The sequence below is a fragment of the Aphelocoma coerulescens genome, chromosome 4A (assembly GCF_041296385.1).
Source record: "Aphelocoma coerulescens isolate FSJ_1873_10779 chromosome 4A, UR_Acoe_1.0, whole genome shotgun sequence".
In the NCBI taxonomy this organism is placed as follows: Eukaryota; Metazoa; Chordata; class Aves; order Passeriformes; family Corvidae; genus Aphelocoma; species Aphelocoma coerulescens.
Genome location: NC_091018.1, coordinates 10,453,281 through 10,480,862, shown reverse-complemented (window position 1 = coordinate 10,480,862; position 27,582 = coordinate 10,453,281). Strand labels below are relative to the sequence as shown.

At 39.8% G+C, this 27,582-nt stretch overlaps 1 protein-coding gene across 1 annotated transcript in view; it reads left to right on the top strand.

Annotated features, from left to right (window-relative positions):
- Positions 1–17,451, top strand: part of KIAA1210 (KIAA1210 ortholog) — a 43,557-nt gene extending 26,106 nt beyond the window's left edge. The window contains exons 4-12 of the mRNA XM_069015279.1: positions 2,627–2,756; positions 5,176–5,334; positions 5,909–5,974; positions 7,434–7,646; positions 8,153–8,255; positions 9,024–10,622; positions 11,389–11,537; positions 12,064–12,163; positions 15,217–17,451. Coding sequence (XP_068871380.1) covers positions 2,627–2,756; positions 5,176–5,334; positions 5,909–5,974; positions 7,434–7,646; positions 8,153–8,255; positions 9,024–10,622; positions 11,389–11,537; positions 12,064–12,163; positions 15,217–15,389 — 2,692 coding nt within the window. The 3' untranslated portion in view covers positions 15,390–17,451. The remainder of the gene's footprint in view (positions 1–2,626; positions 2,757–5,175; positions 5,335–5,908; positions 5,975–7,433; positions 7,647–8,152; positions 8,256–9,023; positions 10,623–11,388; positions 11,538–12,063; positions 12,164–15,216) is intronic.
- The last annotated feature ends 10,131 nt before the right edge of the window (positions 17,452–27,582 follow it).

Genomic DNA, 27,582 nt, shown 5'->3' with positions numbered 1-27,582 from the left:
ATACAACTTGTGAAGGTTTCATAGCAGGACCCTGAGATTTGCAATTTCTGGCATGCAGAATATAAAACCCAATTCTAGAACAATGCTGCTGTTTGCTTGTTCTTTAGGCAGAAACACTTGTTTTCTTTTTTCTTCTTTTTTTCTTCCTTTTTTAAAACCATGTGGTAGGCTGACCCTGCTGGACACCAGGTGCCCACCAAAGCTGCTCTGTCACTCCCATCCTCAGCTGGACGTGGGAGAGAAAAGTTAATTAAAAGCTTTGTGGATCAAGATAAGGACAGGGAGAGATCACTCACCAATTACCATTACTGTTCACTGTTCGTACCCCTGCTTCAAACACTAACAAAAGGAGTGGGGTTGCAGCAACAAGAAATGGAAGATGGCACAAGCCATGATGGGTTTAGGAGCTTTGTGGCTGCCTGTAGAATCCCATCATTTCCTCTATTTTGGTGGGCAGCTTGAATGTTGATACACATGAATGAATCAAGCATTTGTGTAGGGAAATCAGTGTGGACATACAATGGCTGAAACATCTGGGCTTTAATTAGTGCATCTTTAGCTTCAGCATAAATATAAATATAAATATAAATATAAATATAAATATAAATATAAATATAAATATAAATATACCACCTGGAATGACAGGAATATAGATTTGCACATAAGAGACTGACCTGTACTCAAGCTGCAGTTAATTCTATATTTAATCCTATGCCTTTTTGGTGACTGCCAGAAGAAAATACAGTAATTCTCTTGCAAACACATATGATATATATGCAGAGAGAGAAAGAAGGAGGGAGACCTTGTACTGGCAGTCTCAAGAACAAGGAAACCTCAGCTCTTATGGGTAAAGAATTCCCCAGTTAGAAAGGCAAATACATCCTAATGCACATGCATTCTTTTCAATAAATAAAATATGCCAACTAATAGTGAATATACATTACAGTAAATAAAAGCTGCATGACTGTTTTTCTTAATGCAGTAAAATTATGTCTTGCCCATATGGACTACCTCTCATGCTGGAAAGGACTATAAAATCAAACACAAAAGGATGGGATGACTTCATTAATGATGAAATGAGGCAAGTGCCTTGCTTGTGTGTAGAACTGCTGTCCTGTAGACTAACACAGACATTAACCATGACATATAATGGGGGGAAGCACAAACTCTGACCTGTTCTGTGAGAGAAACAGCTCTGATTGCCTTCAACACAACATAAACTTAGAGAAAATTTATTTTGGCCTACTGTGAGACTGTGTATAACTGTAGACTGACTGACTACACCTTTGGGACAACAGAAGGGTTAGTCCAGCAGCTAGAGGAGGTGTGTCTGGAGATGTAAAGAAGGGAGATGGAGGAGGAAAAAGAGTCATTTGTTTGGGTTTTTTACATAGTGTATTTACTTAATTTTCACAGTCTTTCAGTGCTTTTTTCTAAATAAAGAGAGAATCTGTGGTTAGGCAAATAGCAGAGACCTCTTCTATTTGATTTCCTTGCAGAAGAGCTTTGACATACTGAGTTTTTCTTGTCAGAGTTGTGTTCCTAATCATTCTCTGTTCCCCAGAGTCAAACTTTCAGAGGCAAAACATTGCCTGCACAGCATCTGAGCCAAGGAATCCTTGTAATTTGTATTTGTTAATAGTCTGATGGCTAACAATGAGAGAATATTCTACGATGTTTTGCAGTCCAAGGCTAGGATGAAATCCTGGTGGAGGCTATCCTTGTTGTCTTTTGGACAAAGTAATGTACAAATACTGCCTGCCTATGCTGGTGGAACTTGGCTAATAAATTATTTGAAGCCTTCCTTGTTGTGCCACTCAAGTGCAAAATTTGCCCTGCAAAACTTAATAGCCCAAGCCCAACCAATCTCAGTTAATTGCAACTCAGTTAGCAGCTGTTGTGGGAACTCATTGCTTCACTGGGCTGAATACCCAATGAGCACAGAAACAGAGCAGGAATATCTTACCTAGGCACTTTAACCTGGCCATGGATAGGTCTGTAACTGTAGCCATGGACACTTGTCCCATCTACATTTTTTAATACACTTGGGATCTGATCATATTTAGGATACAGGTGAATACAACTGGTTTTATTGCTGGACATGAGAGGACTTGAATCAAGTTTGTTAATATAGCAAAATTAAATGTTCTGCCTATGCAAGAAGGGAAAAACAATCCACCATCTTTGGCAGCTATGACACACACCAGGCTGCAAAAGTTGTATCCTGAATGTCTCATGATAGGCAGACTGCCACCAAAGGAGGACAAGGGACTCCTCTTTGTCTCTTTCTGCACTGTAGACCTTTCTCAGGGTGGTTTGCATCCACCTAACTCCTAACATCATACCTAATCACCCTGGACTCCCTCTCTAGTCCACAGACTGACCTGTGTGTTCAATGCAGATGCTGAGTGCATCTGCAAAGGGACATCTGCATTTGATCAGCATCCTAAAATGTGTTTCTCCTCCCTTCTGAGTATAAAAGAAGCTAACAGTGACTATCTTAAACATGCACAGATCTGAAGTTAAGTGTGATGCATCCCACCCTGGCCTCTTTGTCATCCTTCTGCCCTGGTGGTGTGGGTAATGTATCCAGTGCACTGACCACTCGTCCTTCCTTCCTTTCCAGGCCCAAGGGTAGCATGGGAAACAAAGCCTTGTCCCATGACAGCGTCTTCATTTTTGAGTCTGCACCAGGAAATGTGGCAGGGGATGTCTTGTCTCAGGAAAACATACCTGGAAGAGTGAAAACTTTGCAGGTGAGAACATCATCCCCTCATCAATAGTGCTACTTTGTGTCAGCTGTCTCCCAGGAAACTCTGTTGCTTGATGCCTTTGCTGTGTGCCTTAGGATTTTGCTGACTGAAGAGTCCAAAGCCAAATTTGCTACTTTTGGATCTATTCTGCCTCTTGGAAGCTGAATTTTTGAGCAAATTGGTGCTTTCAGCCTTGCCCAGGTCTCATAGTGCATGATGGAGATCCAGTTCATGAACTCTTGCAAACTTTCCTTATTAAGCATGTCCTCTTCCAATGGGAATTATATTCTTTACTTCGTAACTACTGCTTTTGGATTAAGGCCATTTATTATATGGTAGTGTGTCCCTTACACTGTTATTCTTTAAATATTATTTGTGTTACTCTTTTTGGCAGTTCTGGCTCAGACATTTTCACTATACATGGTAGTCCAAGTAGCTGTGTAAGTGTGTGGGATGATGGATATGTCAGGGTGCTCTGACAGCTTTATTTATATAATTATTATTCTGATCTCTGCCAGCAAAAGATACTGCATTCTGCTGGGTCATTTCCTTCTTCCAAGGCAATACTGAACCCTTCTTGACAGCTCCCTTATGAACTGTTGGTTATATTAATTTCACTAACTACCCAGCTTGGAACACTCAGATAAAAGTTTAAGGTTTTTCCAGAGACTGAATACAAATGGTTGATAAAGGAGCCAAAGGTCATTGAAATTCTTCCTCTGCTCAGTGTGAGACTCATGTTGCAAAACACGATTGAGTCACATGTTAAGTAACAAAAGATGCACAGAAGGACTTGCTCCTCTCTAAGACTGCAAAATAGGCTAAGCTATTTTTTATATAATGAGGAGTAGCAGAAGAAATAATGTTAGTATATTACAGAACATTGTTGGGGAGGAAAAAGCTCTTTTCATGCTATTTGCAGTCCACTGTGCCCTCTCCTCATCCATCGTCCTGCATAGTAATGTAATACTGCCAGTACTATTTTTGTATCTATAGCTGACAGACTTTTTCTGTGAGCTTGTCAGAATAAAAGCCAAGTTTACTCATAAAAGCAGTTACTTTCTTAGCAATGTAAATTAACTTCTACCAATAGAAGACAGAATGCAAATTCAGTTACCCTCACGGCACTTTGCTGTCTGCGTGTAATAAATTTAATAAATCTAAGACAGGAATTTCTGAAAAGAGACCGAAGCAAAATTGACTTTCTGTATGTTACTTCCCATTAGGTGCACACTTACATTGTATGCCTTGTGTTGCCCATATATCACAGTATTGCAATATATTGCCCATAAATTGCAAAAGAAAGCTGTTTGAACTGAGGGACTGGTGTTCTGGACATTGTGCTACCCTGTGTGGCAATTAGATCTATAGGAATTATATTGCAAATGAACCTTGCTGAATAAGAATTGCAGCTATTTAGATATATTTTACAGAGGTGTAAATGAATGCATAGATTGCAGGAAAACACAAAACTAGGTTTAGAATTACCCAGTATGGTTTAATAAGCAAAGAAACAGAAAAAATAAGTCTGTATGTTTATCTTGGGAATATTCTGTTGAGATGTTTTCAGTTGAAGGACAAAATTTGTGTTCAGACCTTGTTTCTATTCCAGCTTTGCCACAGCTGACAGACTTAAGCCAAGAATTTTAGTAATGGTGTTTCCTGAGATCTGAACATTTTTAGTTTGAGGGAACATCTGGCTGCTTGTGAGTTTGCAGACTTTGTTTTATTTTTCTAGGATCAGGGACTGCCAGAGCATTCTTTTGTGCAATCCTGGAAAAGAATCCTCATACTCCTTTGCAAACAAAGTTGTTCCTGGCTGCTGTTACCATTCTTGCTGTAGACACGACCAGGATGTGATGATGGGGAAAATTAATATGCAATTCGTTAGGGTGGACCAGAAATGAAATTAAATTGGTATTGTATAAAAATAGGGCATAGTATAAAAATGGGACAGGGTTGTAACAAGCTCTCAGATTTGGAAGGGCTTTGTGAGGGAAAGGTGACTACTTAAACCTGGGATTGGGAATGCTGACTGGCAATAGTTCGTGTGACTAAATACTTAAATTTGTGTGACTAAAGAATTAAATCTAGAATTTTGAAAGTTTTGAATTTAAATGGAGTTAAACTGTAGTAAACTTTCTGGAATGGTGAAATTCCTGTATTCCTTTGGTAACTTACTGAATAAAACTGATTTTGATTTTAATTTTATACCAACACCAGTTTTAATGATGCGTCCTTGATGAATGTAGCTAGATAAAATTTTATTAATGGCTCTTTTCTATAAATGGTCTGTCACTTCAATTTTTTCTGTTTAACTAAAAGATTCTGCATATCTAATAGGAGCATCTGGGTTACAATGTGCAGAACATCCCCTTTAAATTGTACCATTGAAAGTCTATAGTCTAAATTTCAACCACAGCTTCAGCTGCAGCAGAACATCAGACTTGGATCACCTCCTCTTGTTATACCTGGGAAAAAACTGGAAGATGCAGGTGCTGTTTCTGAAGATGATGGTTTACCTAGAAGCCCTCCTGAAATGTCAAGCCTTCATGAAGTTCTGACAGTTTCGCCAAACGAGGTATAATTGTCATGTCACGTTAGTGACCATCCATACAGAAAAGATAAAATCTGCCTGGAGAAGGGGAAGACCTTTTTGCTTGCTTGTGATAAAATGTGATGGTACAGATCAGTTAGAGCCAGAAGAAATTACCTAGGTGGATTGTGGACTTGTCACTCTGAGGTATACCTAGAAAGTGACCCTACAAATACCCTTTCTGGGAACAATTTTCCATGCTTTTATGCAGACCAGGACTGTGACCTCTATCATTGGCAAATGCATGATTTTAGACTTCAGTGAACTTGTGAGAATTTGTAAATCTGATGATTTTAACACAATAACTCAAAAAAACTTTATAAAATATATTGCCTCCTGTGGTCAACCTTTCTGGCATATCTCAATGTGGAAGAAATCTCCCCTACTTTATGTTTGATGCCAATGAAGAAATTAAACGTACTGTGTAAGGCAGGGACCCAGTGACCCTTCCTTTATTTTTCCTCTTGTGTTTTCTCATAATTAGCACTGGATATCCAGCTCGAGATAGTTCAGTGTGATACTTCCCTTGACTTACCCTCTTCCTCATTTTATCCCACAGTCCTCCAACCCTGTTCAGCGTCATAGCTCTTTGAGTTTAGGCGGAACAGACAGTGAAGATGAACAGGTAAATAGCTCCTTTTCATGCTAATAAACTTCCCTGAGATGTCATGTGTAGAGTCTATATGAAGCCAGTACAGTAATTTTATTTTTTAAAATTTATTCTGTGTGTGGTGTATCTTAGGAAACAATTCTTTAAGACTCCAGAGTGAGGCTAATGATACTTAAAACTCTCAGGGTTTTGAATAAGAAATAATAAGACAGGCAGAAATCTACTGGTAAGTGGGTTTTGTGAACAGCACAGAGGCAGCTCTGTGACACAGTGTGAATCTATAAAGTTACACAAAAAATTTGACCAGGCAAAGCACTTCAAATCTGCTTCCATATCCCAGGGCCTCAATACCAAATAATTACACCTTCCCATCAGCTGTGGCTTGTGAGCAGTGCCCTGTATCTCTTTTCTCATGGGAAATGATTGCAGGACCAACCTTTCCTAATGCCAGGTATTCCACAGGAAAGGGTGTGTTTTAATTTGCAGTTTTCTTTGGATGATAAATGACCATGAGAAGCAGCAGGTTCTACTCTCAGAACAACACAGATCAGGACCAGATTGGAAAAATTTGCAGAGGTCATATTTTTTGATGTACCGTGACCGTTTTTGTGGATCAGATGTGAAGATGTTTTCATGATCTTTAAAACTTCATCAGCATACATGTTTGAAGTGCTGTGTTATATCCTAAGCTTAAACAAAACTAAATTGTGAATGCCACGCACAGTGCAATGGCTGTGTGTCACCCAGCTTTATGAATGAAGCTTGTTTGGCAAGTATGTGACATTTTACAAATGTTCCAGAAAGCTTGGTCTGCATTTCAAAACAGTAGCAAAACCAGTCAAACTTCATGTTTAGGGACTTTTCTACAAACATTTCTGTAAACCCTTTATTTTGATAGCACAATCTAAGGTTACTGCTGTTCAGTTCCCCAAAGCAGCATTGCTGCAAGGCTGAGATCCACATCACTGTCTGGAAGATAGTTCTGGTATACTGAGAAGCTTTTGATTTTCCTGAAAGTGGATATTGTGAGAGAAAAGTGGCTATGGCAACTTTATTAGAGATAATGAGGAGCAAGCATCCATGCTGCTTCTGTGGCTTTTTAATAATGAATTTCTGCACTGGGTCACACTACTGGGATGAAAAAGCAGCTATACAAACGGCAGCAGTGTCTCCTGCTGGTGTGTGCATATTCTGCAAATGGATTTGTGGATAAGAACTGGGGTGGGGACAAGCTGAGGCTCTTACTGCAGCAGAGACAGGTATTTCTCCTTCTGTGTTGCGTACAGTTGAACACACAGAATCGAGGATTCTCTATGCAGAGATGACTTCAGGTATGCATTTTAAAATGAGGATTTATGTCCAAAAATACAGCCATTTCAAGCTTTTGAAATGGAATGAGCTAACAAAGGAACTGTTCCAGAGATGTAGGGGAAGTAAAGCAAAATATATATAGATTTATATTTGTGTTTTACAGATACCTTCTGAAGCTTCCTCCAGGCCCATCAGTCCTTTATCCTCTGCCATTCTGGGGACCCCCATTTCACAAGGTAGCAGCTTCCTTCCTGTTGATTTTACCATCCCTGCTAGCCCCCTTGGCTGCCTGGACACCTCAGCAGCCAGACACAGGATTGCCATCAACCCTCGGAAACAGAAAGGCTTTACCAACAAGCATCAGCTACCCCTCCAGGTAGGAGTTTTATAGAAAAGAATCACTGAGCAGAAGGAAATGAGTGTGAGTTTTTAATTATTATTTTAAATATTTTAATTTCTTTTTTCTCTCCTATGCACTTTTCTTTACTTCTTCTATTGGAAGAAGGGAAAACACCTCTTTTGCACCAACCAACCAACCAAAAAAGACTCTGAAAATTTCAATATCATGAAAACTGAAGACAAGTGCAATTTTTTGTTTTCATTATTTAGCCCAAAATTGTGGGTTATGCTTCATTTGTAAAGACACTCCTGGTGTCTTTGAAAAACTCCTGGTCTCTTTGAAAAGCTAAATGTCAGTTTTAAAGAGGCCTAAGTCTATTTTTACAAGTCTATCTCTTAACTGGAATAGTACATTGCCCACAGTGTTGGTAAATTACAGGGTGGAGGTTTTGTGTTTATGATTTGAATATTTGTAAAAATGCATGTGTATAAAGTACAATTTTTGTGCATGATTCTTTAATTAAAACGTCTTCACTTCTTTAGGTGGAACAGCTGGAAAATGAAGCATGTCTTCCTGCAACTCCAGAAAGGAAGAGAAATTCAACAGAATTACTTGAGCGTGACAAACATAAAAGTGACTGGGAAGGTAATGAAGCCATAGGTATTGCTATTTTGGGTGCTTGAACTCTTCTGCATAACACTGACAGGACCTGTTTGAATTGTAAGTCCTTTTAAACTAGGCATCTTTTGGTTCCATAACATAAAACCAATCCTGGCTGCTAAACTGTTGTGATGAAAAGTCAAGTACTCTCAACAAAGTAATGCTGAAGTGGTGAACTTTGAGGGCAGCATTAAAAAAAACATGAAGTGAAAGCACCATGTTCAGAAGTACCTGCCTACACAGTTGGCTGGACCTCAGTGAATGTGAAACTGAGTTCCTAAACACTCAGAAAAACCTTAACCTTGGCATTATATGTTGTGTGTGTCGGGTGACTTTGGCTTGTGTTCACTGGATCTTCCTTTGCTACTTACCAAGAGAGAATTTTCCAGGTCATTTTAGATGGCTTTTCTAGGCATACACATGAAGAAATGTCTAGGGAAATCTGGCTAGTAGTCTTACAACTAAGGATATGTGCAGGAAACAACTAAACAGCAACTAATGTGGTACACCTGAAACAGACAGTAACTTTCAGTCATTCCCTGGATTAGGTATGTTCAAACAAAAACTTTTTTAGTCTCTCACTTGGACAGCCCATTTCTAAATAGGCTCTGAACAGGCTTATTTATCAGTCATCAGTGCCCAGACATGGGGCATTCATGTTAAAGGACTGCACTACCTGGAATGAATTAGTCATACAGACGGTGTTTGAATTGTAACCTTTAAGTGCCCAATCTTCTCCTCTGTTTAATACAGGATTATCAGCCCAAATGGGACACTGTGCAAAGGGAGGTGGTTTTAAGGAGATACCAGGTATAAAAACTCCTACTGATGCTGCCCATGACTCTTATGATTCCACACTTGTGGCAGAAGACCTCTGTGCTTTGCTGCAAGAGAATGGGTGCCTTCCTGATGTGGACCATCACTATAAAGCAGCCACACTCCTTCTGAGGCCTGAGCCTTCTCCAGTGAACCTGGAAGAACACTACAGAGCAAAAGTGTCGTACTCTGCAGTTGAGTCTGCTACTGAATTGAAAGTACATCAGCAAAGTACCAGTGCTGAAGTAGCTGCACTTCCAGAACTGCAACAACTTGAAGGAGAAGCTGTTGTGTCTCCAGACATACCAGCAGTTGACTTGTTTAGCAGTGGTGTGGAAACAGTGGGCAGGGATATATTGCCAGATGTTGCACAGAGTTCCTCGGTAAATTCTGTGGATCCAAATATTAAAGCCCAGGAAAAGGGGGATCCAATGTATACTGGCAAAGAGGAACTCTGCTTTGGTACTACTGAGAATCATTCCAACCATGCTGTCTCAGATACTGCACTAAGAACTCCACAGGTTGCAGTAGCTGACTCAGAGTCTTGTTCTGACATCAAGACAGTGTCTGTTTTGAGGCCTGAAAAGAGTTCAGTAGCAAAAAATGACCAAGAAACTTGTGAAATTATGGAATTTCAGTTATTCAAGGACAACGTAGAAAAAAAAATAGACACTGCTGCATCTGTCTCAAAAGCAGTTTGTGTGGTACCTTGCAGTAAATTGGAAGTATGTTTTAAAGCAGAAACTGTTCCTGTTTCAAAGGTTAACCAAGGCAGTCAACATGCCAACACATCATACATTTCTGAAAAACTTTCCATTGGGTGTCTTGCCTCTTCAAGTCTGGCTGGCTTGAAGAGTAATATATCTTCTGATACTGACAGTAAGGAGTACCAGATAGGCAGTACAGCTTCTCACAGAAGAACAGCAGAAGGCAGTCAATCATCAGATGAAAATGTAAAACGTCCACTGAAGACTGCTCCTGCTAAACCAGTCAGATTTACCATTGCACCAGCATGGCAAAGGTCTCTCTCAGGGGGTTCAAATTCAAAGGAAGATTCCTATTCCAAAAGTTCTCCAACATCCCCTATAAGACCAGAGTTCTTTGAAGGAATGACAAAAGAACACACACGTTTTGATGCAGTTGTGCAGGAATCAGCAAAAACCAACTCAGATAGATTTGATCGAGATTGTAAGGACAGAGATCTGCATTTGAATTCTTTTATGGAGTGGGCCGACCATGAAACACAGAACTTGGAGAGCCCATTTGGGGTCAGACTAAGAAGAACATCATCTTTACTAAAATACCAGAATGAAAGTTGTGTAGAGCCTCCAAAGCTGATTCCCTCAGCTTTTCCAATTGCTTCTTTTGCTTCAGTCAAGGAAGATCAGAAATTGATGGGCACTGGGAAGCCATCTCCAAGCCCTCCTGTCAGCACAAAATCAGTTGTTAAAAAACCAGATCTCCAAGAGGACAAAAATCCTCCCAAGGCAAGATCAGAAGAAGTGGCAAAGAAGCAAAATGGTCATAAACCTTCAGGTATTTATGCTGTATTTGTATCCAAACATTGTAGAAAACAGTGGTCATGTAAAGAGCCTTGGCAGAGCGGCACAAAAAAAAAATAAAAATCCTCTTGACTGACGACCAAGTTCAGCCTTGAGTTAATCAGCATTATAATTTAATTGGCTTCATGATTTGGCCAGTCAAGAGAATTCTTGGTTTATCTTAATGAAGGGTGTGTTCCAGTAAGAATAACAACAGAATAATAGCTTAAGGGCCTCTTAAACATTTCTTGCATGAGGTATTTGTGCATGTAATTGGAGTTTTAACACAGCTTTTTAAAACTTGCTGCAGTTTTATAGTTAAAAATTCAGACTGCAGCTGCTCAAACCTTAACTAGGAGTTGAATTAGGTGTGATTATTTTTTTTAACAATGACTTAATTTAAAATATTTAAAAAGTGACAAGGCAGCCTGTATTTTACTGCCTACATGAAAAAATCGTGATTGTTGTACTCATTTAATCTGCAATGGAAGGATGTTGTTTCAAAGGCAAAATCCGGTTCACAATGATCTCAGTGGGACTTCTGCCACTGACTTAGAAGCAGAGTTGGGTCAAAAAACTCTAGAATAAACAGAAAAAACCAGTTATTGCCAAGTTATTGGACAAAATCATCAGGAAAGGTAATTTTTTCTCCACCATGTTCAAAGGGTATTACAGATGCTGAAGGATTTAAAACGTGGAGACTAGCTTTAAGCTGACTTGACCTAAATCCCTTCTTTACTTCAAACATGCTTCTTTTGTAGAAAAAGTCTCTCCTTATTTGGAAACTACTTCTTCTGAACCAGCTTGGGTCTCCATGGCAAAGCTAAAACAAAAGGGTTTCCAGGACCATCCTCTTGCCAAAGAACATAAAGATGAAGACAAAGCTTTGACCAAAGTGGATCAAGAGGAGGTAGACTACCAAGTAATATTGCACGGGTGTGAATCCTGCCCCAGGATTCACAGGTCACCTGGGTACTTTTGCAAACTGTTCAAGATTGTCCTCAAGGGAGGTGTGTTGTGAGCACTACTCAAAGAGAGCTTTGCAGGCCTGGCCTCTAAAACACTGAGACAGACAACTGATGCAAGTGTGCAAATGCCAGTGACTACACTGTCACAGGGATTAGTTTCAGAGCTGGATCATCCTATATGTTCCTTTGCACTACTCAAAGCTGAACTTTCTCAGAGCTTTCTTATTGCCCAGAGCATATTTATGTAGCCCAAGAGCTGCTTTGGGTTGCATTAGGTTCCTCACTGCCTTCTCCCTCCCTCCCTCCCTTCCTCCCTCCCTCCCTCCCTCCCACAGGATGTTCCCAGCCATCCTTGCCTGGCTTTTGCTGCATTTCCACAGCCAGGTTTGAGAGGTTACCAGGGGGAGCTTTATGAGTGCCCATGGCTGGCAGTTAGTTGCATTCTTTTCTTCTCTCCTCATGCTGTAGCAAGAGTTCTGCATTAGTGAGAACACACTGAAGAAGAATATGCCTTCCAGCTCTCAGGACAAGAAAACACAAATGAAGACCAGTGTGTCTGCAGCAGCAGGTATTCTTTTTCTTTACATAGTAGCTACAGTTTGCACCAGTAAGTGGTGTGGGTGGCAGGTGATGGGGAAGAAAAACACCATTTTTATAACCACTTTATATAAGGCCTATTCAGACTACAGTTTGTGTATGAGGCAACATAATGGCTTGTTCACTCAGCAGAGAAAGCAAGTGAGGAACTCTTATCTCCACTGCCAGTTCATGCAATGGCATATAAACAGTTTGGTGATTTATTACTGGCCAAGGTCAAAACTAAAGAATAGCAGTTGAAGTTGGAGAGTGTCCAGAAGAGAGCAGCAAAAAAGGTCAGGTCTTCTAAATCTCCAGTCAGCCAGGAAATACTGATAGGAGTGGGGTTGTTTAGTCTAGAAAAGACAACTAAATTTTCTGCAGAGGACAAGACTAGTCTTTATGGTCGGCATGAACTTAAAATGCACCAGGGGATGTTTAGCTTAGATGTTAGGAAATACTTTCTAACAATAAGAGCAGTGAGGTGCAGAAGAGCAAGGCTTGCATATGGAGAGTGTGCAGTTTCCATGGCCAGATGTGTTGAATAGATAAACACGTATCAAGAATAATTTAGGTAGAGTCAGTTTCACCCTCAGGTGAACACAGAGGCTGGATGGCCCCTCTTCTGAACACTTAGCTGTGTTTCTCTATATTAAAGATGCAGGAGAAGAGTGTGACTCAGACTTAGTGACTCACATTATCTCTCCCAAGGCTTCTGCTGGGCTGCATCTTATCCCTCCCTGCTTACTCAGTGTGGTGCCAAACCTCAGAGACACTCTCCAGCTAGATACAGATAAGCCAGTCCTTCAGCTGTAAAAGCATATTGTGCTGGCTGAAAGCTATTGATGGCAGATACTGCCTAAGTAGGTAAGAAATGCACCACTGTGCCAGAGCTGTGGCTTTTCCATTGCAGATTCCTGTAGCTAACACAGTAAGAGATGCTGTCTAGAGAGAACCCATGCACCTGGCCCCTTTCCCTGTGCAGTCCAGCAGTGCCCAGAGTTGTTGTACTAGAGGAATTTGGGAGTACCTCTGTGCTGCTCCCTGGAGTAGTTATTGCTAGAGCTGTTAACCATTTCTGAATTTACAGGTTCTACAAAATTGGCTTTCTCCCTTACTATAGTAGGTGGCTGGCTCAGTATGTTTGCACCAACACAGAGGCTCTGATGTTAGTTGCAGCTAACTTTGTGTGTGTGTGATTAAAATACCATAACTTTTAAAAAGGATTCTGTTACATGTCTCATGGTTTTAGGTGCAAAGTGAGAGATGAAACATAAACAGGCCGAGATTTTGCTCAGATGAGGTCTTCCTTTGAAAGGCTGATTTCTATATGTTGCATCATCCTAACCTTGGAAGCTCAGCAGCCTTTGGTCAAAATTCAGAACTTCACAAACCACTCTGCTACTCACTGACTAGAACTTGCAGTCTTTGTGGTGCTTGCAGCAGAATTACAAGTTTTTGTGTGTTACCTCTTCCCCAGAACTGGGGAAGTTTCCTGACATCCAATGACTGTTTCTTCACCTCCAGAGGTAGCATTTATAGGCATATTCTGGTGTCCCACGACTTGAGCATCACAAAAAGCTCTGACTAGTGCTGATGTTTAAGGAAAACACTGCTCTTCTGCTGCTCAGAAAGCCAGGCCCTATTGTTTAGGAAATGTTCAGCACTGTCTACACATGAGTAGGAAATTTGGAATCCCAAATGTAAACTCATCTCTTCCTTGATTTGGTTCCCAGTAGCCCAGTCAGGACTTTGTCTAGTTGAAAGTGCTGGTGGTGGAAGGGATGTAGAGTTAATACCCAGAGGAGATATTTATTTGGATTGTTGTGCTTATTATGAAGAAGGTTCTCTCCCAAAATGTGGAAATTAATTTTCAAAATCAAAATTTCAGTAATACTTGAATTCCTACCTCATTTTAGATACTTCTGAAAATTTCCTGTGTATATAGAGCTGCAGCCTGTTTAATGGACAGTATACTTCCTCCAGTATTCCTAAGTACAGTTTGCCTCCTGCAAGAGCTACCAACCAGCCAGAACTTCTAAAAGACCAGAGACCTCCTGAGTGAAAGTAGGGAACTACTTTAGCTCTGCTCAGGAGAGTGAATGATGGAGCTGATGGATATTTTCCATTGATTTCAGTGCAAGCAAGATCAAGCTTCTTGTACTTAACATGGCTTAGCCATTAATTTTGAAAAATTTCAAACAAGATGAATGGAGTAGTACTTTTCTAAGTAGGAACTCAAAGCCATAAAAGAAGCATTATCTGTATTCCTACATCCTTTGTGAGTATGACAGGCGTCTGTTAGGCTGCATCAAGAGGAACACGTAGTACCATCAGAATCCCACCATCACAGCTTACAAGTGAAAGTACATAAAGCACTGGTTTGATTCCTACCTAGTATTTAATAATATTGCTGGAGCAATATTTGTGTTGGCAGTGAAGACTAAAAACAACCTTTAAGTATTCTCAGTATTGGAAAACATAAACTTAACTCCACAGCAAGCCTGGGGTGATCCTTATCCTGCAGCTATTTTGTTTCTGTTTTCCTGCATACTCAGGGGTCTTATTCCTAGATTTTCTTGCACTCATGGAGCAGAATTAGCCTGTGGAACTCCTTGCTGTGCCCTTTAATAGAAATCAAGTGTTTGAAAAATTAAGAAATGTATTAACCAAGAATATGAATTAAAGAAATAACTGGGACTATAGTCTTCACATGCTTGAAGAATTTTGAAAAATGTCCTTCATTTATATGGGCTTAGACACTTGCTGTTTGGACTGAGGAGAAGATTTTTTAATGGACACATTACTCACTGTTTAGTATTAATTTTCCTGTTGCAATAGCTGTTCCTCACCATTGCTGTAGCTGGACCAGAGAGTGCCAGCAATAGCCAATTAACAATTCCTTTGACTTATTGGTGAGTCACAAGCATTTTGGGGTGTAAAACCCTCTAAAGTTCCTTTAGAGAGAAGAAAATATTCTTGGCAGGAATTGAGTTTTTAACTCTCTAGCCTTCTGATGAGTGATGTGTATCTTCTCATTGCCAGGTAAAGCTGGACCTATTTCTCAGGAAGCATCTGTGGTTCCTGCTGTTGAAAAGGAAGCAAGGCACTCCTCTAACCTGCCAATGACACCCTGCAGTCCTGCTGAACCGCCCTGGCTGTCCCTGGCCAAGAAGAAAGCCAAAGCATGGAGTGAAATGCCCCAGATTGTGCAATAGCAAATGACATGAGCATCCTTCTTTGCATTGCCAATAGCTTTGTTAACTCCATTTAATCCCTTCTTTACTGTGACCTTTTTTTTCTTTTTTGAGACATAAGAGCCTTAAAAGTTTTGATCAGACTGTTGTATGTAAATACACAATGAAGAAATGCCATTGTGGGCTTAATTTGATGTATTAGGAAGCTGAGCATTTCCTACTACCAAACACTAGGAAGATTTGATTAATTTTTATATGCTTACACATCTGATGGTGATGTTATAAGAAGACATGCTTCAGGCTTTTGAAACGTTTCTCTAGCAAAATATGTTTTTAAGTTTCTTTTAAAAAGACCGTACAGTATTTTGTACAGTTTGGCTTTCAGCTAAGAAATTAATGTATGCTATAAAATAGATACAATGCTGGGCACTGATGCATCATGAGTCATGGACATTGATGTCATCACACTTCTTTCTCTCGTGCTCTGTGATGGGCAGCCTGACTTTGGTCCAGATTGTTAATGGATCTGTTTCGTGGTAACTGTAAGATCTAAACACATCATGAGTTGGAGTGATTCTGGCTTTTGTGTGGTTTGAAGTCACAGTGCAGTTGGTCTTGTGCTTTGCTCACAGATACCCACTGGACTGGCCCAGAGCTACACACCCATTCTCTCCCATGCACTGGAAAACCACCATACTGTAGAATATAATCTGCTTTTTGTTATACCATTAGAAATCTGGGGTAATTTAAACATTCTACTAAAAAAATCCCTCCTTTCTTTAATATGGCAAATAGTGATTTTTTTTGTGAGATTCCTCAGCCAATTGTCTCTCTTAAAGAGTGTGGTGGGGGGAGAACTTGCTCCTTAGAAAGTGGCATCTTGTTTTCAAGAAATGCCACTCTCCATGTTCGTAAGGATGTATTTAATCAATTGTATCTAATATTAGTCATGAAAGGGGCATCTGCTTTTCTTCTTGTCTCACGAGTCTTTGACCATTGACTCAACATCAGTCTGAGAATGTGCAGCTGGGGCAGGATTATTCTCTCAGGACCTGGCCTTGCAGTCACTTAAACTAACAAAAGTTTTGCTATTGACTTTGAAGGATGCAGACACTTGAAAAATAAGCTTTGTGAAGAGATGTTGGTGGCTTAAGTGACAGTGGCACTTACTGGTCCTTCCACTTCTTGCAGCGTTGCATGTTTATGTAGTTTTTGTTTACAATCAGTGCAAAATTGAAGGCTGACTTGGCTGATGGACTGTTTTTAGCTGGAAAGTTGGTTGGAATTTTTAAAGGAAAATATTATCTATTGATAAGATTATTGCAAACAAAAAAAAATTTGGTTGCAGATCAGCTCAAGCAAGACTTTAATCTTCCAGTTTTGGCCTGAATTTAATCTGTAGCTTTTGCAATTTGAAAACAGTATTAGGAGCTAGACTGTGATTTTTAATTTTTTTATTACATGGGTGAAAACTTACTTGCCCAGGGAGGCTCAGAATCTATAGATACTATTTATCCTAGACTAAGACCAGAAAGAGTAGGAGATTCACATTGGCTTGGTAATTGATACCCATTTTGTAGCTTGTTTTTCTCTGCTTTAGGACACATATCTTTCCTTACAAAGAACTGAAACATTTGTATTTCTCTGGAACTTTTGAGTGTAATGTAAATGAATATACTCCACTTTGATTCCTGAAATTTTGTACAGCTGTCATCCCACCACAAGCTTACTGACCCTGTGTAAAATACAGGTCTTTCTATATTTAGCAAACTCTCTTCTCATTCTGTTAATGTGGATTGTGATTCTTCACCCAAAGTACTGCAAAGAATACTATAATCTCTCTTTCCCTGTGTTTCCTTTTGATCTTAATATTCTTCCTGTCTTTTATGTTTGGTATGTATATATGTTTTTGTAATCCTTGTCTTGAAGGAACCCCTTTTGTATTCCATTCCCATATTTGGTTTACTATTAAAAGCTGTTGCCAGTGATGATGATATAATTTCTGGGAAGAGGGATGGATGGCCCTCTCATTAAGGAAGAAATAAAAAGAGGTCTTTGGTCAATATTGACTCTATACATGGACAAACTGCATAGATTTTGTTTGAGGTGATTTTGTGTGACTTGAGACTGATTGTCACAGCTGGTCAGACTAAGGAACTTTTCTAAATCTAAGTTTAAAACGTCGTGAGAGAGCTGATGGCTCTCCTGTTATTCTGGAGTTATTGCTCCTTCAGTGCAGGGTTGGTTTGAAGGCAGGCACTTGTGGTCGTAGGAAGCCTTGAAAATACTTGTTTGCATGTGTTCAAAGAAGCTGCTTGAGGACATTTTTGCAGTGCTTTAACAAAGAAGGAAAACACAAGAGAATCCTGTGATGTATATTTGAAATTCACTTGCATTCTGGATTTCTGCAATTATGTTTCCATGTCTCTGTGTGCAACTAAGAACAAAAAGCATGTAGAGAAAACATCAAAACTGAGTCTCATGTAATCACAGGAGGTTAGAAGATGGGATTATAAGATAAATGTTGAAATATCAATGGTTTATTGATGCATTTATAGCAGTTGGTAACTATCAGCATGGTTTTGATTTCTTGTCCTAGTGTAGTTTTTAGGTGTTCAGTGAGTAAATATAATAAGCTAATTTTGGGTGATTTTTTCTAGACACAGTCACTGTCTTTGAAAATAAGCTGTGTTGAAGTGCAGAGTTCATTGCAGGATTTCACTGTGAGGTTTTGTGGCTCAGAATCTGTAGTGGAGGATGTAGGAAGCGGTCTCTGGAATTCGCTGTGCCTGGGACCTGGCTCTGTGTGACAGCAGAGGGAGCTGGTGCCATGCCTGAGCAGTGCAGGAGGAGGATTTCAGTGTGTTTGTATGAGCACTGTTACAATGAGAGGAAAGCACTAAACTCTAGCCTTCTCATGCAGAAATTTGGAGAGAGAGAGGGCCCCCCTAATGTATTATGTTATGTCTTTTTAAGGGCTGTTGTCTAAAATAAAAGATGTAATTAGTTTTGAAGTATTACAGTAGAAATTCTCAGCTCAGAAAAGCTGCAGTTCCTGAGTGTGTGCCACCTGCTCTCCTAAGTGCTTTTCAGATCAATACAGGAAAGGTATTAGCCTGTGAGGGTACACTGTCCTTTAGAACTGTTCCTGGAAGAGGATAGATCTGAAGGATACAGGTAATGAGAGATGTGATTAGCAGCCTAATAAAAAAGGCAAATATTTCTCTTTGTCTTTTCCTCCAGTGTTTGTTAGCCTGCCTAAAATTTTGTTAGAGATTTATCCTGGTTATAAGATTTGACAAATTTGTCACATCAATCACCAAAATGTTAGTAATGATGGTGTGGAACCTCTTGGGGAATCCGAGCATCTGTTTAGGGTTCCGACCTTGATTTGCTTGCTGTACTATAGAATTCTGTCTCCTCTATGTAGTCAGGAAGTATTGCACACAAAGTATCAATATTTGTTGCCTGGGATAGTTCTTCATGCAGAGGTTCACTGAAACCTCTGTTTTTCATTGAAAACAGCTTTTTATGTCTTTTATGGAAGTAGGCAGGTGAAATAAACTGTAGATTCTGAACTTGGAACACAAACCCATGCATCTGCCCAGAACAAAAAGGTTACTCAGGTATTTCCATCTAGGTAGTTAAAGGGGCATGCCTCGATGATGAATGAAAGTTCAGCTTGAGAAATGAAAGGCTTAGAATGGGAAGCTACAATTCAAATTACTCTTCCATAGTGGGATGGATCTAAGCCCAAGGAAGGACACTGAAAGGGACCTTTAAATAGTGGCTCTTCCTGCATTTCTCTTTGCACATAAGGGATACCAGACCTTGTTGCTTTGAACCATGTTAAGTAGGTGAGCACCATGGCTGCACTGCAAATCAAAACCTATTGTGAGCTGCTGATTAAGTCCATAGCTGTTCAGGACTTTAAATGGAATTGCTGTATGATCTGTGCATTCAAAATGCAACTTCTCAGGAGTGAGTTAAACCAAAGTGTAGCAGCTTCCTCTGACTTGAGGGGCAGATTATTGACTATGGAAAATCTGAGATGCTATTTTTATTCTCATTGTGCTAGGAGTGATTAAAAAAGAAGCTATTTTAATAGCTGTTTATTTTTTAGAGGCAGTTCAAAGAAGAAAAATCTGGAGGCAGATTGTCTAAACAGGATTATTAACTGTCAATTCTTGGACTGATCTGTAAGCCAATTTAGTCACTAAACAAGAAGCAGGTATGGAAATGGGTGAAGTGCAGAGTATTTAATTTATATAATTTCATATGATGTAGAAATAGAAAGACAGAGGAAGAGGTTGATTGACATAAATAACCTACATGGAGAAGGTTGTTTGGTACCCAGAAGACTCATTCCAGGCTTTTCTTCTCTCTACCTCAGAATATATTGCTTCCCTCTCTAAGCATTATTACTTTTCATTTGTGAGATCAAAACCCAATTTTTACTTAACCTGTTTTGTAGTCAGTCTTATTTTACAGAATTTTGATGAAAAGCGGACAAACCCAAGATCACATACTTTAAATACTGGCAACCCTTGTTCAAAGTTCACCCTAATCTACGTGGTTAAGCTAACAGTTCGTTGCATTTTCCCTATTATACCATTCTGACTCCAAATTAGTTTTGATTTACAGGTTTTTTTCCAACACAGAAGGATGGGGTTGACTGCTTTAAAATTAGAGCCTTTCTACGTTGCTCAGGAATATGTTTCTGTGGCATTGAGGCAACTTCTTCCAAGTTACACAATAAGTTCACTGTAGCAACTGCAGCAATGTATGGGAAAGGGTCGAAGTCCTGGGGCTGTGTTGTGTTTCCATGGAGTTTAAATTCCATGCAGCAGCCTCCCCTAATGGTGTCACTGGCAGCGCTGAGAGCTGACAAAGCAGGAGGGTATGTTGCTGGTTGGCTCGTCGTGGGTGACACTCAGGCTGTGTTGCATGTCTACATCACTGGTGACGTGGGCAAGGGGGGTAAAGTGACAGTCACTGAGCAGCAGTGCAGGGGTGACTTGCACCCCAAAGGTGCAAATTTACCAGTTGCGCCTGTGGGATGAAATAACTTCACTGGACTTTGTGAGCTGTAGAAACATGTTTTATTCATACAGGAGTAAATAAAGTGACATTTCTGTCACAGCTAGATGTACAAATTAGGATATATCTACATTAAACTAGAGCTGTGTTTTAAACACAAGAGGCATTTACTCAGTTTGGATCTTGAGTCATACGTGTTTCCAAGAGGAAGAATAAAAATCTCTTTTAGTACAGCATTTAATTCGTAAAGGGAGTTCTGCCCAAAGATGAGTGACCTCATCTGTAGTTGCATGAAAAGGAATCAGAACAGAGCCTCGTTTTATGGGGGTTTTTCTTTCACTTTGACAGAACAATTTATTACATAAGCATCCTTAGAGTTATGATCCCAATAAAAAAATAACTGTCTCCTTACTTTGCATTGGTTATAAAATAAGAGCTCTGGCTGTAATATGTAGTACATATTGTGGTAGAATAATCACAAACTAATTGCCTGTAAAATGCTAGAAGAATCAATATCAGATAATATTTGCTATTTATTTAATAATTTCAGAGCATGTCTTGCTAGTAAAGCCCAAATTCTGCAAAGTACTCCATCACAGTTCAGTATGGGCTGGGGCTTGGACTGACCTCATGGGGCCTGTCCAAAGGTAGATTGCAGGTCTAGTCCTGCTCTTCACTGGACACAGTGAAAATTAGATTTGGCCCCTTTTAAGAGATGTTTAAGTAGAGTGGAACTAAACCTTTCAGAAAAGTGTGTTATTTTTTTAATAATGAACCATGTCATGCAAATTCAAACAATGTAACTCAGGGGCTGATATGGCATGGGCTGATGTCACAAAGTGTAATGTTGCAATCTAGAGTCCAACCATACTTGGTTGAGGGAAAAGTTGGGTCTTACTCCTGGGAATCCAAGCCTGGTAACCAGGTTGGTGTGGTTCTGGGACTGTGCTCAGCCTAATGCCTCTAGGACCTGTGTTTGGCTTAGACTTGCTGGGTGTGAAGGTCTTCACTTATTTCTAGGTAATACACCCCAAAATGGTATCTGAAGTGGTCAGAAGTTCCAAGCAAATGCATCTTCTCTAAAGAGACATTTGATAAGTCACTCCTGAGAGTCTTTTAAATCCCCATGTGCAGTAGCTGCTCTGTGCAGTGTGTTTGCATCTGTGCCCAGAGGCACCCTGCATATTTGGCTTTGTGTTCGGACAGAAGCTCCCTCCTGTCATACAGCAGGACAAGTGTTTGTGCAGCTTCAGTTTAGGGGCTCTCTTGAGAGAGCTATGGCCAATCCTTACTCAGACAGGTGAGTTCCATGGCATGTTTGATTAATCTGGCTGAGTGGGTTTCCTACAGCACAGGTGTCTTTATGACTGCAAGCCACTGATTTGGCCCAGTGGGCTCAGTTTACATGTCTCAACAGTTTCCTTTGCAATTTCACCAAAGTCACTGGAATTGACAGAAATTGGGTGAATGTAATTTGTTTATGCTGGTTTATATCTGATTCAATCCTTTTCCTATGGATTTCACCTCTGAAGGCAGTAGCTCAAAGGTGAGAGTATACAGACACGCTTGCTCTAATTCATTTTTAGAGCATGCATGCCACTCCTTTAAAAAGGCAGTTTGTATCTCCCGAAAGCTAATGGCATAGCAGAAGGAGCTGGGATGGAGTGGTGGGATGCCTGGACCCCTCTGTGGAGACTTACGGAGTGGAAGAGTCTGTTCCCCTCCCTGCTTGACCTTCTGTGCCCTGGTCAGCAGTCTGAGACCTGGCTGGGGAGCAGTGGGGTGAAGCAGGAGGCTGGAGTGTCCCGCCCCATCCCTGCTCTGGGCACTGGAGTCTCGCGGTCTGAGCCGACCCTGAGCTGGGCGCTGACCAGCGCCGGGGCTGACCGGGAGCCGCTCCTGCTCTTCCCAGCGGGATCCGTGGCTCGGCTTCCTGCAGACTCCTCAGGCGGCTCTCAGGCGCAAAGCCCTGGCATTTATTTACTCTCCCCTAGTGTTTCCCTCGCTGTACTGATGTAACCAAGGCCATTGCATAATAACCCAGTCCTCAAAATTACTTTCTCGTAGTTTTTGCCGTGTGAAAGGAGTGGAGCCAGCAATGCTGGCGGTGTCCAGAGCCAGAGCTGCTGGAACATCTGATTCCTTTGCCTCGGACAAGCAGCTTGTCAGTCTTCTCACTCTGTTCAATAATGGGAATTTCAGAAGTGTGAGTACACACATTTGTATTGGCTGAGCAGATAAAATCAACAATTTTCCAGACAGAGCTCATACTTTTGCTAGACTTTTGCATTTGTTTTTATTAACAGTATGGGCCTGTAACCACAGTACTGCAGCAAAGATATTTTATTTTAGGAAGTGACCTAAACAGCAACAGCCTTTATGCAATTTTCCAGAGAAATGTAAAGTAACAAGAAGGATTTCGGTGCTAAGTGGCACTTCGGGCTTGCTTTCAGATTTTAGGAACAGCTCTGTCACACAGGAACAAATCTGCTAAAGGCAATGGAATTAGTTTGGTCTAAATAAGATTATAATTGGTCCTTTTTGTTTCTGCATTGCTCAAAAATTAATCCCAGTAAACAACTTGAGGTCAAGTCTCCTCCTAGCTATGCCAGGACTGTGTTGAAATTGGGGGAAATTGCCCCAAATTCACACTGTCTGATAGCCCACAGAGTAAAAATGGTTGAATATACATCTGTATTTCCTAGGTATCCCTTTCAGAACTTTACTTGTAATTAACAATTCTAGTCTCTTACTAGAAATACTATTTTATTGTCTTCTTTGACTTCCTCTATGTCACTGCAGACATTTCTTCCCCTGAGCTGTCCCAAGGTAGGAGATTTCACAGGCTGACCACAGCTCAATTGAGGTTTTGGTTCTATGTGTTGTGGAACTGTTATTCAGATGCACTGCTCTGGTCCAAATTTGGATCTGAACTCCCTCAAAGTGTGGGGATATTTGGAAGATTGCTTTTATTTTTAAAGGCATGCAATTTTCTTGTTCTTATAAACAGTATTAATTTTCAACTCACTCTATTAACATACAGCCTAATAGCAGGATAGCTGCTACTATCAACATATAAATATTTCTACTAATAGCCCGAGCCTGACATTCTGACTCTAACTAATCTGGTTATGCTTGATAATAAATTGTAGTAATGTTTTGGACATATTTTTAACTGGTGAGGCTGCTAATCAGTTTTGCTAAAATGGCATTCACTGGGCTAGGGATTTACCTTGCTTGAAGGCAGTATTAATCCCTGGATAAAAAGATGACTTTGTGTTTCTGGAATCATCAAACTTACCTTTTTTTTCTTGTATTGCAATGAGGTGCACTGAGAGAAATCAATTTATGGGAAACAGTCCATCTACCACATGAAAAATAGTCTTGGGGTAGGTCTTAGTTTATTTTGGCTTTCTGAAGTCTTTGATGAGTTAACAGCTATGTACTTCAAGCACAGAAATAAGAGCTAAACTGGTGGACCTGTGACCATTTATTTTAGAAGCAGTGAAGTGCCTGTGTCTAATGCAGGCCTATGTTTGGAGGCAAATTTTGTCTAGATAGGAAGGGCTGAAAATAGGAAGCTGGTTTCCATTCTGGTTTCCCAGAAGAGTGTGTGTGTTTTGGCTTCAAAGAAGGCAGGGAGTAGACATAGAGCTTTTGCCTGTTTTTTACAGGATATGCTACTTCATTCTTGCCTGATACCTATTTCGTGGAATGTAAATGTTCTGCAAATTTGCCTTCAAGCACTGGTTTGCTATGGAAACTTGTCTAGCATCTTTTATACTCTGGTGAGACAAGGCTTTGTGAGACCTGCAGGTGCCTGCAGGACTTGTGGATGGTTGACTTTGACCAATGTGAAATGGTGGTTTCACATTCAGTGCCTTTGCTGAACTACTGCTGATGCAAACTGCCTCCACAGAATAAGCCCAGTGTAAACTTTTCTTAAAGGATTGAGGAAAAAAGTTGGTCTCTGGCAATGAAATGCTGTTTTTATTTTAGGCATCTCAATGTATGAGTGAGGAAGTAATCTGATTAGCACATTTGCTAGAGAAATGAACCAATGGGAAGGTGAAAATATTAATAAAAGATAGAGTTGATTTATACTCAAACTGGCCTTTAAATTTGCAATATATGCTGTAAGAACATGCTTATATAACCTCTATTTCTATTCATAAAGGTTTATGTGGGTCTATATTGAATTATGCATTTAAAATTAATCCACTGAGGCAGCCCACTGAGATGCCACTTCTCATTTAGTAACTGCATTAAGGACTTTGTGCTTCATTTAGAAACTGTGAGAAGCTTGCTTTGTGCTGTGGAGAGGAACTGGCCTGCCAGATTCAGACTGGCTATTATAGGGTCTTTAAAATAACCATCTCTCTGTCTCTCTCTTTCCAAGTTACCAGTAAAACTCTATTCTTGACTCGTATGACCTGACTCATGCAGCTTGGCTGAACCTGACAGACCCAACCAACTTGTGTCAGATTCTTAGAAGAGATTAATGAAGATTTTCTTCAGGGGTTGGGAACAGCTGATTCTGCCTTTGCGAGGCTGTGGGGACCCAGAATGAGCAGACGCACACGTTAGGTTTTTGTACCAGCAGCTGTAATTCAGATTTATTAAGTGTTTCATTTGAGTGTCTTTCCAGTTCCTCAGACATTGCAAAAGGGTCAAGAGCTCTTCTAGATGTTTACATCGATTTTATTCTAAGAAATCTTAGACTCTTAGTTTGTCTGATTTGAATTCTTCAGAATGCAATTATGCTGCAAAAATGGCATTGTGAGGCTCTGTTTGTGTCTGAATTCAACTTCTTAAGCTTAAAAATAAATAGTTCTGCATATCCACACTAATGTGAAATACAGATTGACGTATCTACAAAGCCTATCTTGTTGATCACAAAAAATGACTACTTGTGGGAATGAGTGCCTTTATTGACTGTGGGCAAACCTATTGACTTCCTATTCTGCTTTTGGTTGTTATTATTATTAAGATAGTGCTTTGTGGCCTTAGTTTAAAAAACTTGTGAAATACCTGGCAAGGCTCAGTTTGTATTTGTCATTCTGGGAACTGTGCTCATACTGCCAAAATATTCAAGTGTCTTCTGAATAATTAAGAAGTTAATTCTGTGCATACTGATGCTGAAGAAGTTTTCCCTCATACAGAGTTGTGTATCTTCTCTTACATATTTTCCACTGCATTTGTTCCCTGACCCTTGTATTCTCCACTCCACCTTGCAGATAGTCCAGAGCCACCTGGAAAATTACCACCTTCTCTCTGTGTGTACCTGCGTGCTGGGTGATTGGCTGGCAGGTTGAAATTTGAAAGCAGGTGGTAGAAAGGTCAAAAAAATCGGTTAAAAGTCAGCCACCTTGTTTAAAACTTCTCAGAGATGATGGACATGCAGGACCATATTGCAAGTGAAGTTCTGTATTAATCCAGGCTAAAAGTGTAAATAGTTGTAAGAAGAACATTCATTTTTACCTTGTCTCCATTTACAAATGGAGAAACTTGTTTTGTTTGCTGCTTTATTTTTGTGTGAGAGAATTAATATGTGTGATTTACTAGAGGAAAGCTAAGTTGAAAAAAGGGATTTTTACGTAAGTACGGACATGCTTATTCCCCTGATCATTTTTATCTGCCACAGGATTAAATTCCATAGTCTAGATTCAGCTGCTATAAAAATGTTGTCTCTTGCATGTGTGACTGTGCTCTACTAGATGAAGGTTTCACTGCTGCAGGGCATCATGCAGCCAGTGCCAGGCAGGACTTCGACTGTCAGGGTAGATACTTTAAGTAAAATGCAGTAGGGTAAATAACATCTGTATATAATAGATATTATTTTAAAACAGTCTAGCCTTTGACATATATGTGACAAAATTAAGACTGAAATCTTCAAAATTATTTAGGTGTCTCATTAATGCAATGGAGAACTGGATGTCTGAGTTTTTAGGGACCTGAAGTTAAATCAGAAAATAATGAACATCTTGAGGAAAGTACTATCTGAGATTAAAATAGATCAGAAACATCTTCCTTTAAGTCTCACCTTGTAAGGACTCCTTACAGGTTTATTTGTGTTTAGATTAAGGCTAAATAAGATCATAAAATTAATATTCATTTTGATATGTGAAAAGCAACTGGTTGCATAACTGTCGAGTTATGAAACCTATATTTTTGTCCTCTGCATCCTGAACATCTGTGGCCTATATTTAATTGTAGTTTTCATCTTCAATTTGAAGAAACAATGTTTAGCCTGAAGACAAAAGTGATCTGTGTAGTGAAATCAGCTAAATAGTGTGGCTGTCTCACTTGCTAATGGAAAAGGCATTTTTATACATTTTCTAGCTTAGAAATTGTATTCATTAGATAGTTTAAATACAGTTAAGAATACTCTGCTGTTCTGAACAATGTGAAGAATGAAAGTATTAAGACATGGAGGGATTGTAACTCAAGAGGAACAGGTGCATAAGGATGGAAATGTGTGGCCATATTGCAGCATCAATTTTTAAGCAGAAATCCATACCGATTCCAGTAGTAAGTAATTCTGGTGAAATATTGATGAAATGATGTGATATGACCTATGGGCAGGAAATAACAAAATGTGCAAAGTAAAGCAAGTCAGTAGAAGTAGGGAAAATAATATGAAATGCAGAACCAAAAAGAATGAGCAACTTCAGAAGTAATAATCCTGAAAAGTCTGGAGAATTATATAGAAAGAAGGTTTTACATAGGGTGACAACATGATAATGTCATCACCTCTCCCTCAGCAATCCATACAGCAGATAACTTCAGCCCAGATTTGCAGCTGTGATCTGTGCTTTGCAGTTGGTCCATATAATGGACTGGATGAGGTTTCCATTTCAGTCAGCCTCCTTTTTTTGACATGTAATTCAAATCCAAATGCTAATCTGCATTTGTGACTCAGAAATCTCTAAGCGACATCCTTACCGAAGAAAGAAAAGATGGAGCCTTCATGTAGGAGAAGAAAGGTGATGTTTGAAGGATGTTTCTTAATTTTTAAAATGCAGGTAGTCAAAAACAACTGAGATGGTTGTGTTCAATTTGCTTCCACATTATTGTAGTTGTTAAATTCAAGGTCTTCATAGGCTTCTTAGCCCATGTCTGAGTTGCAAATCAAGTTGTCTGGAAGCATGCACTGCTGAAAACAAAGCACGTT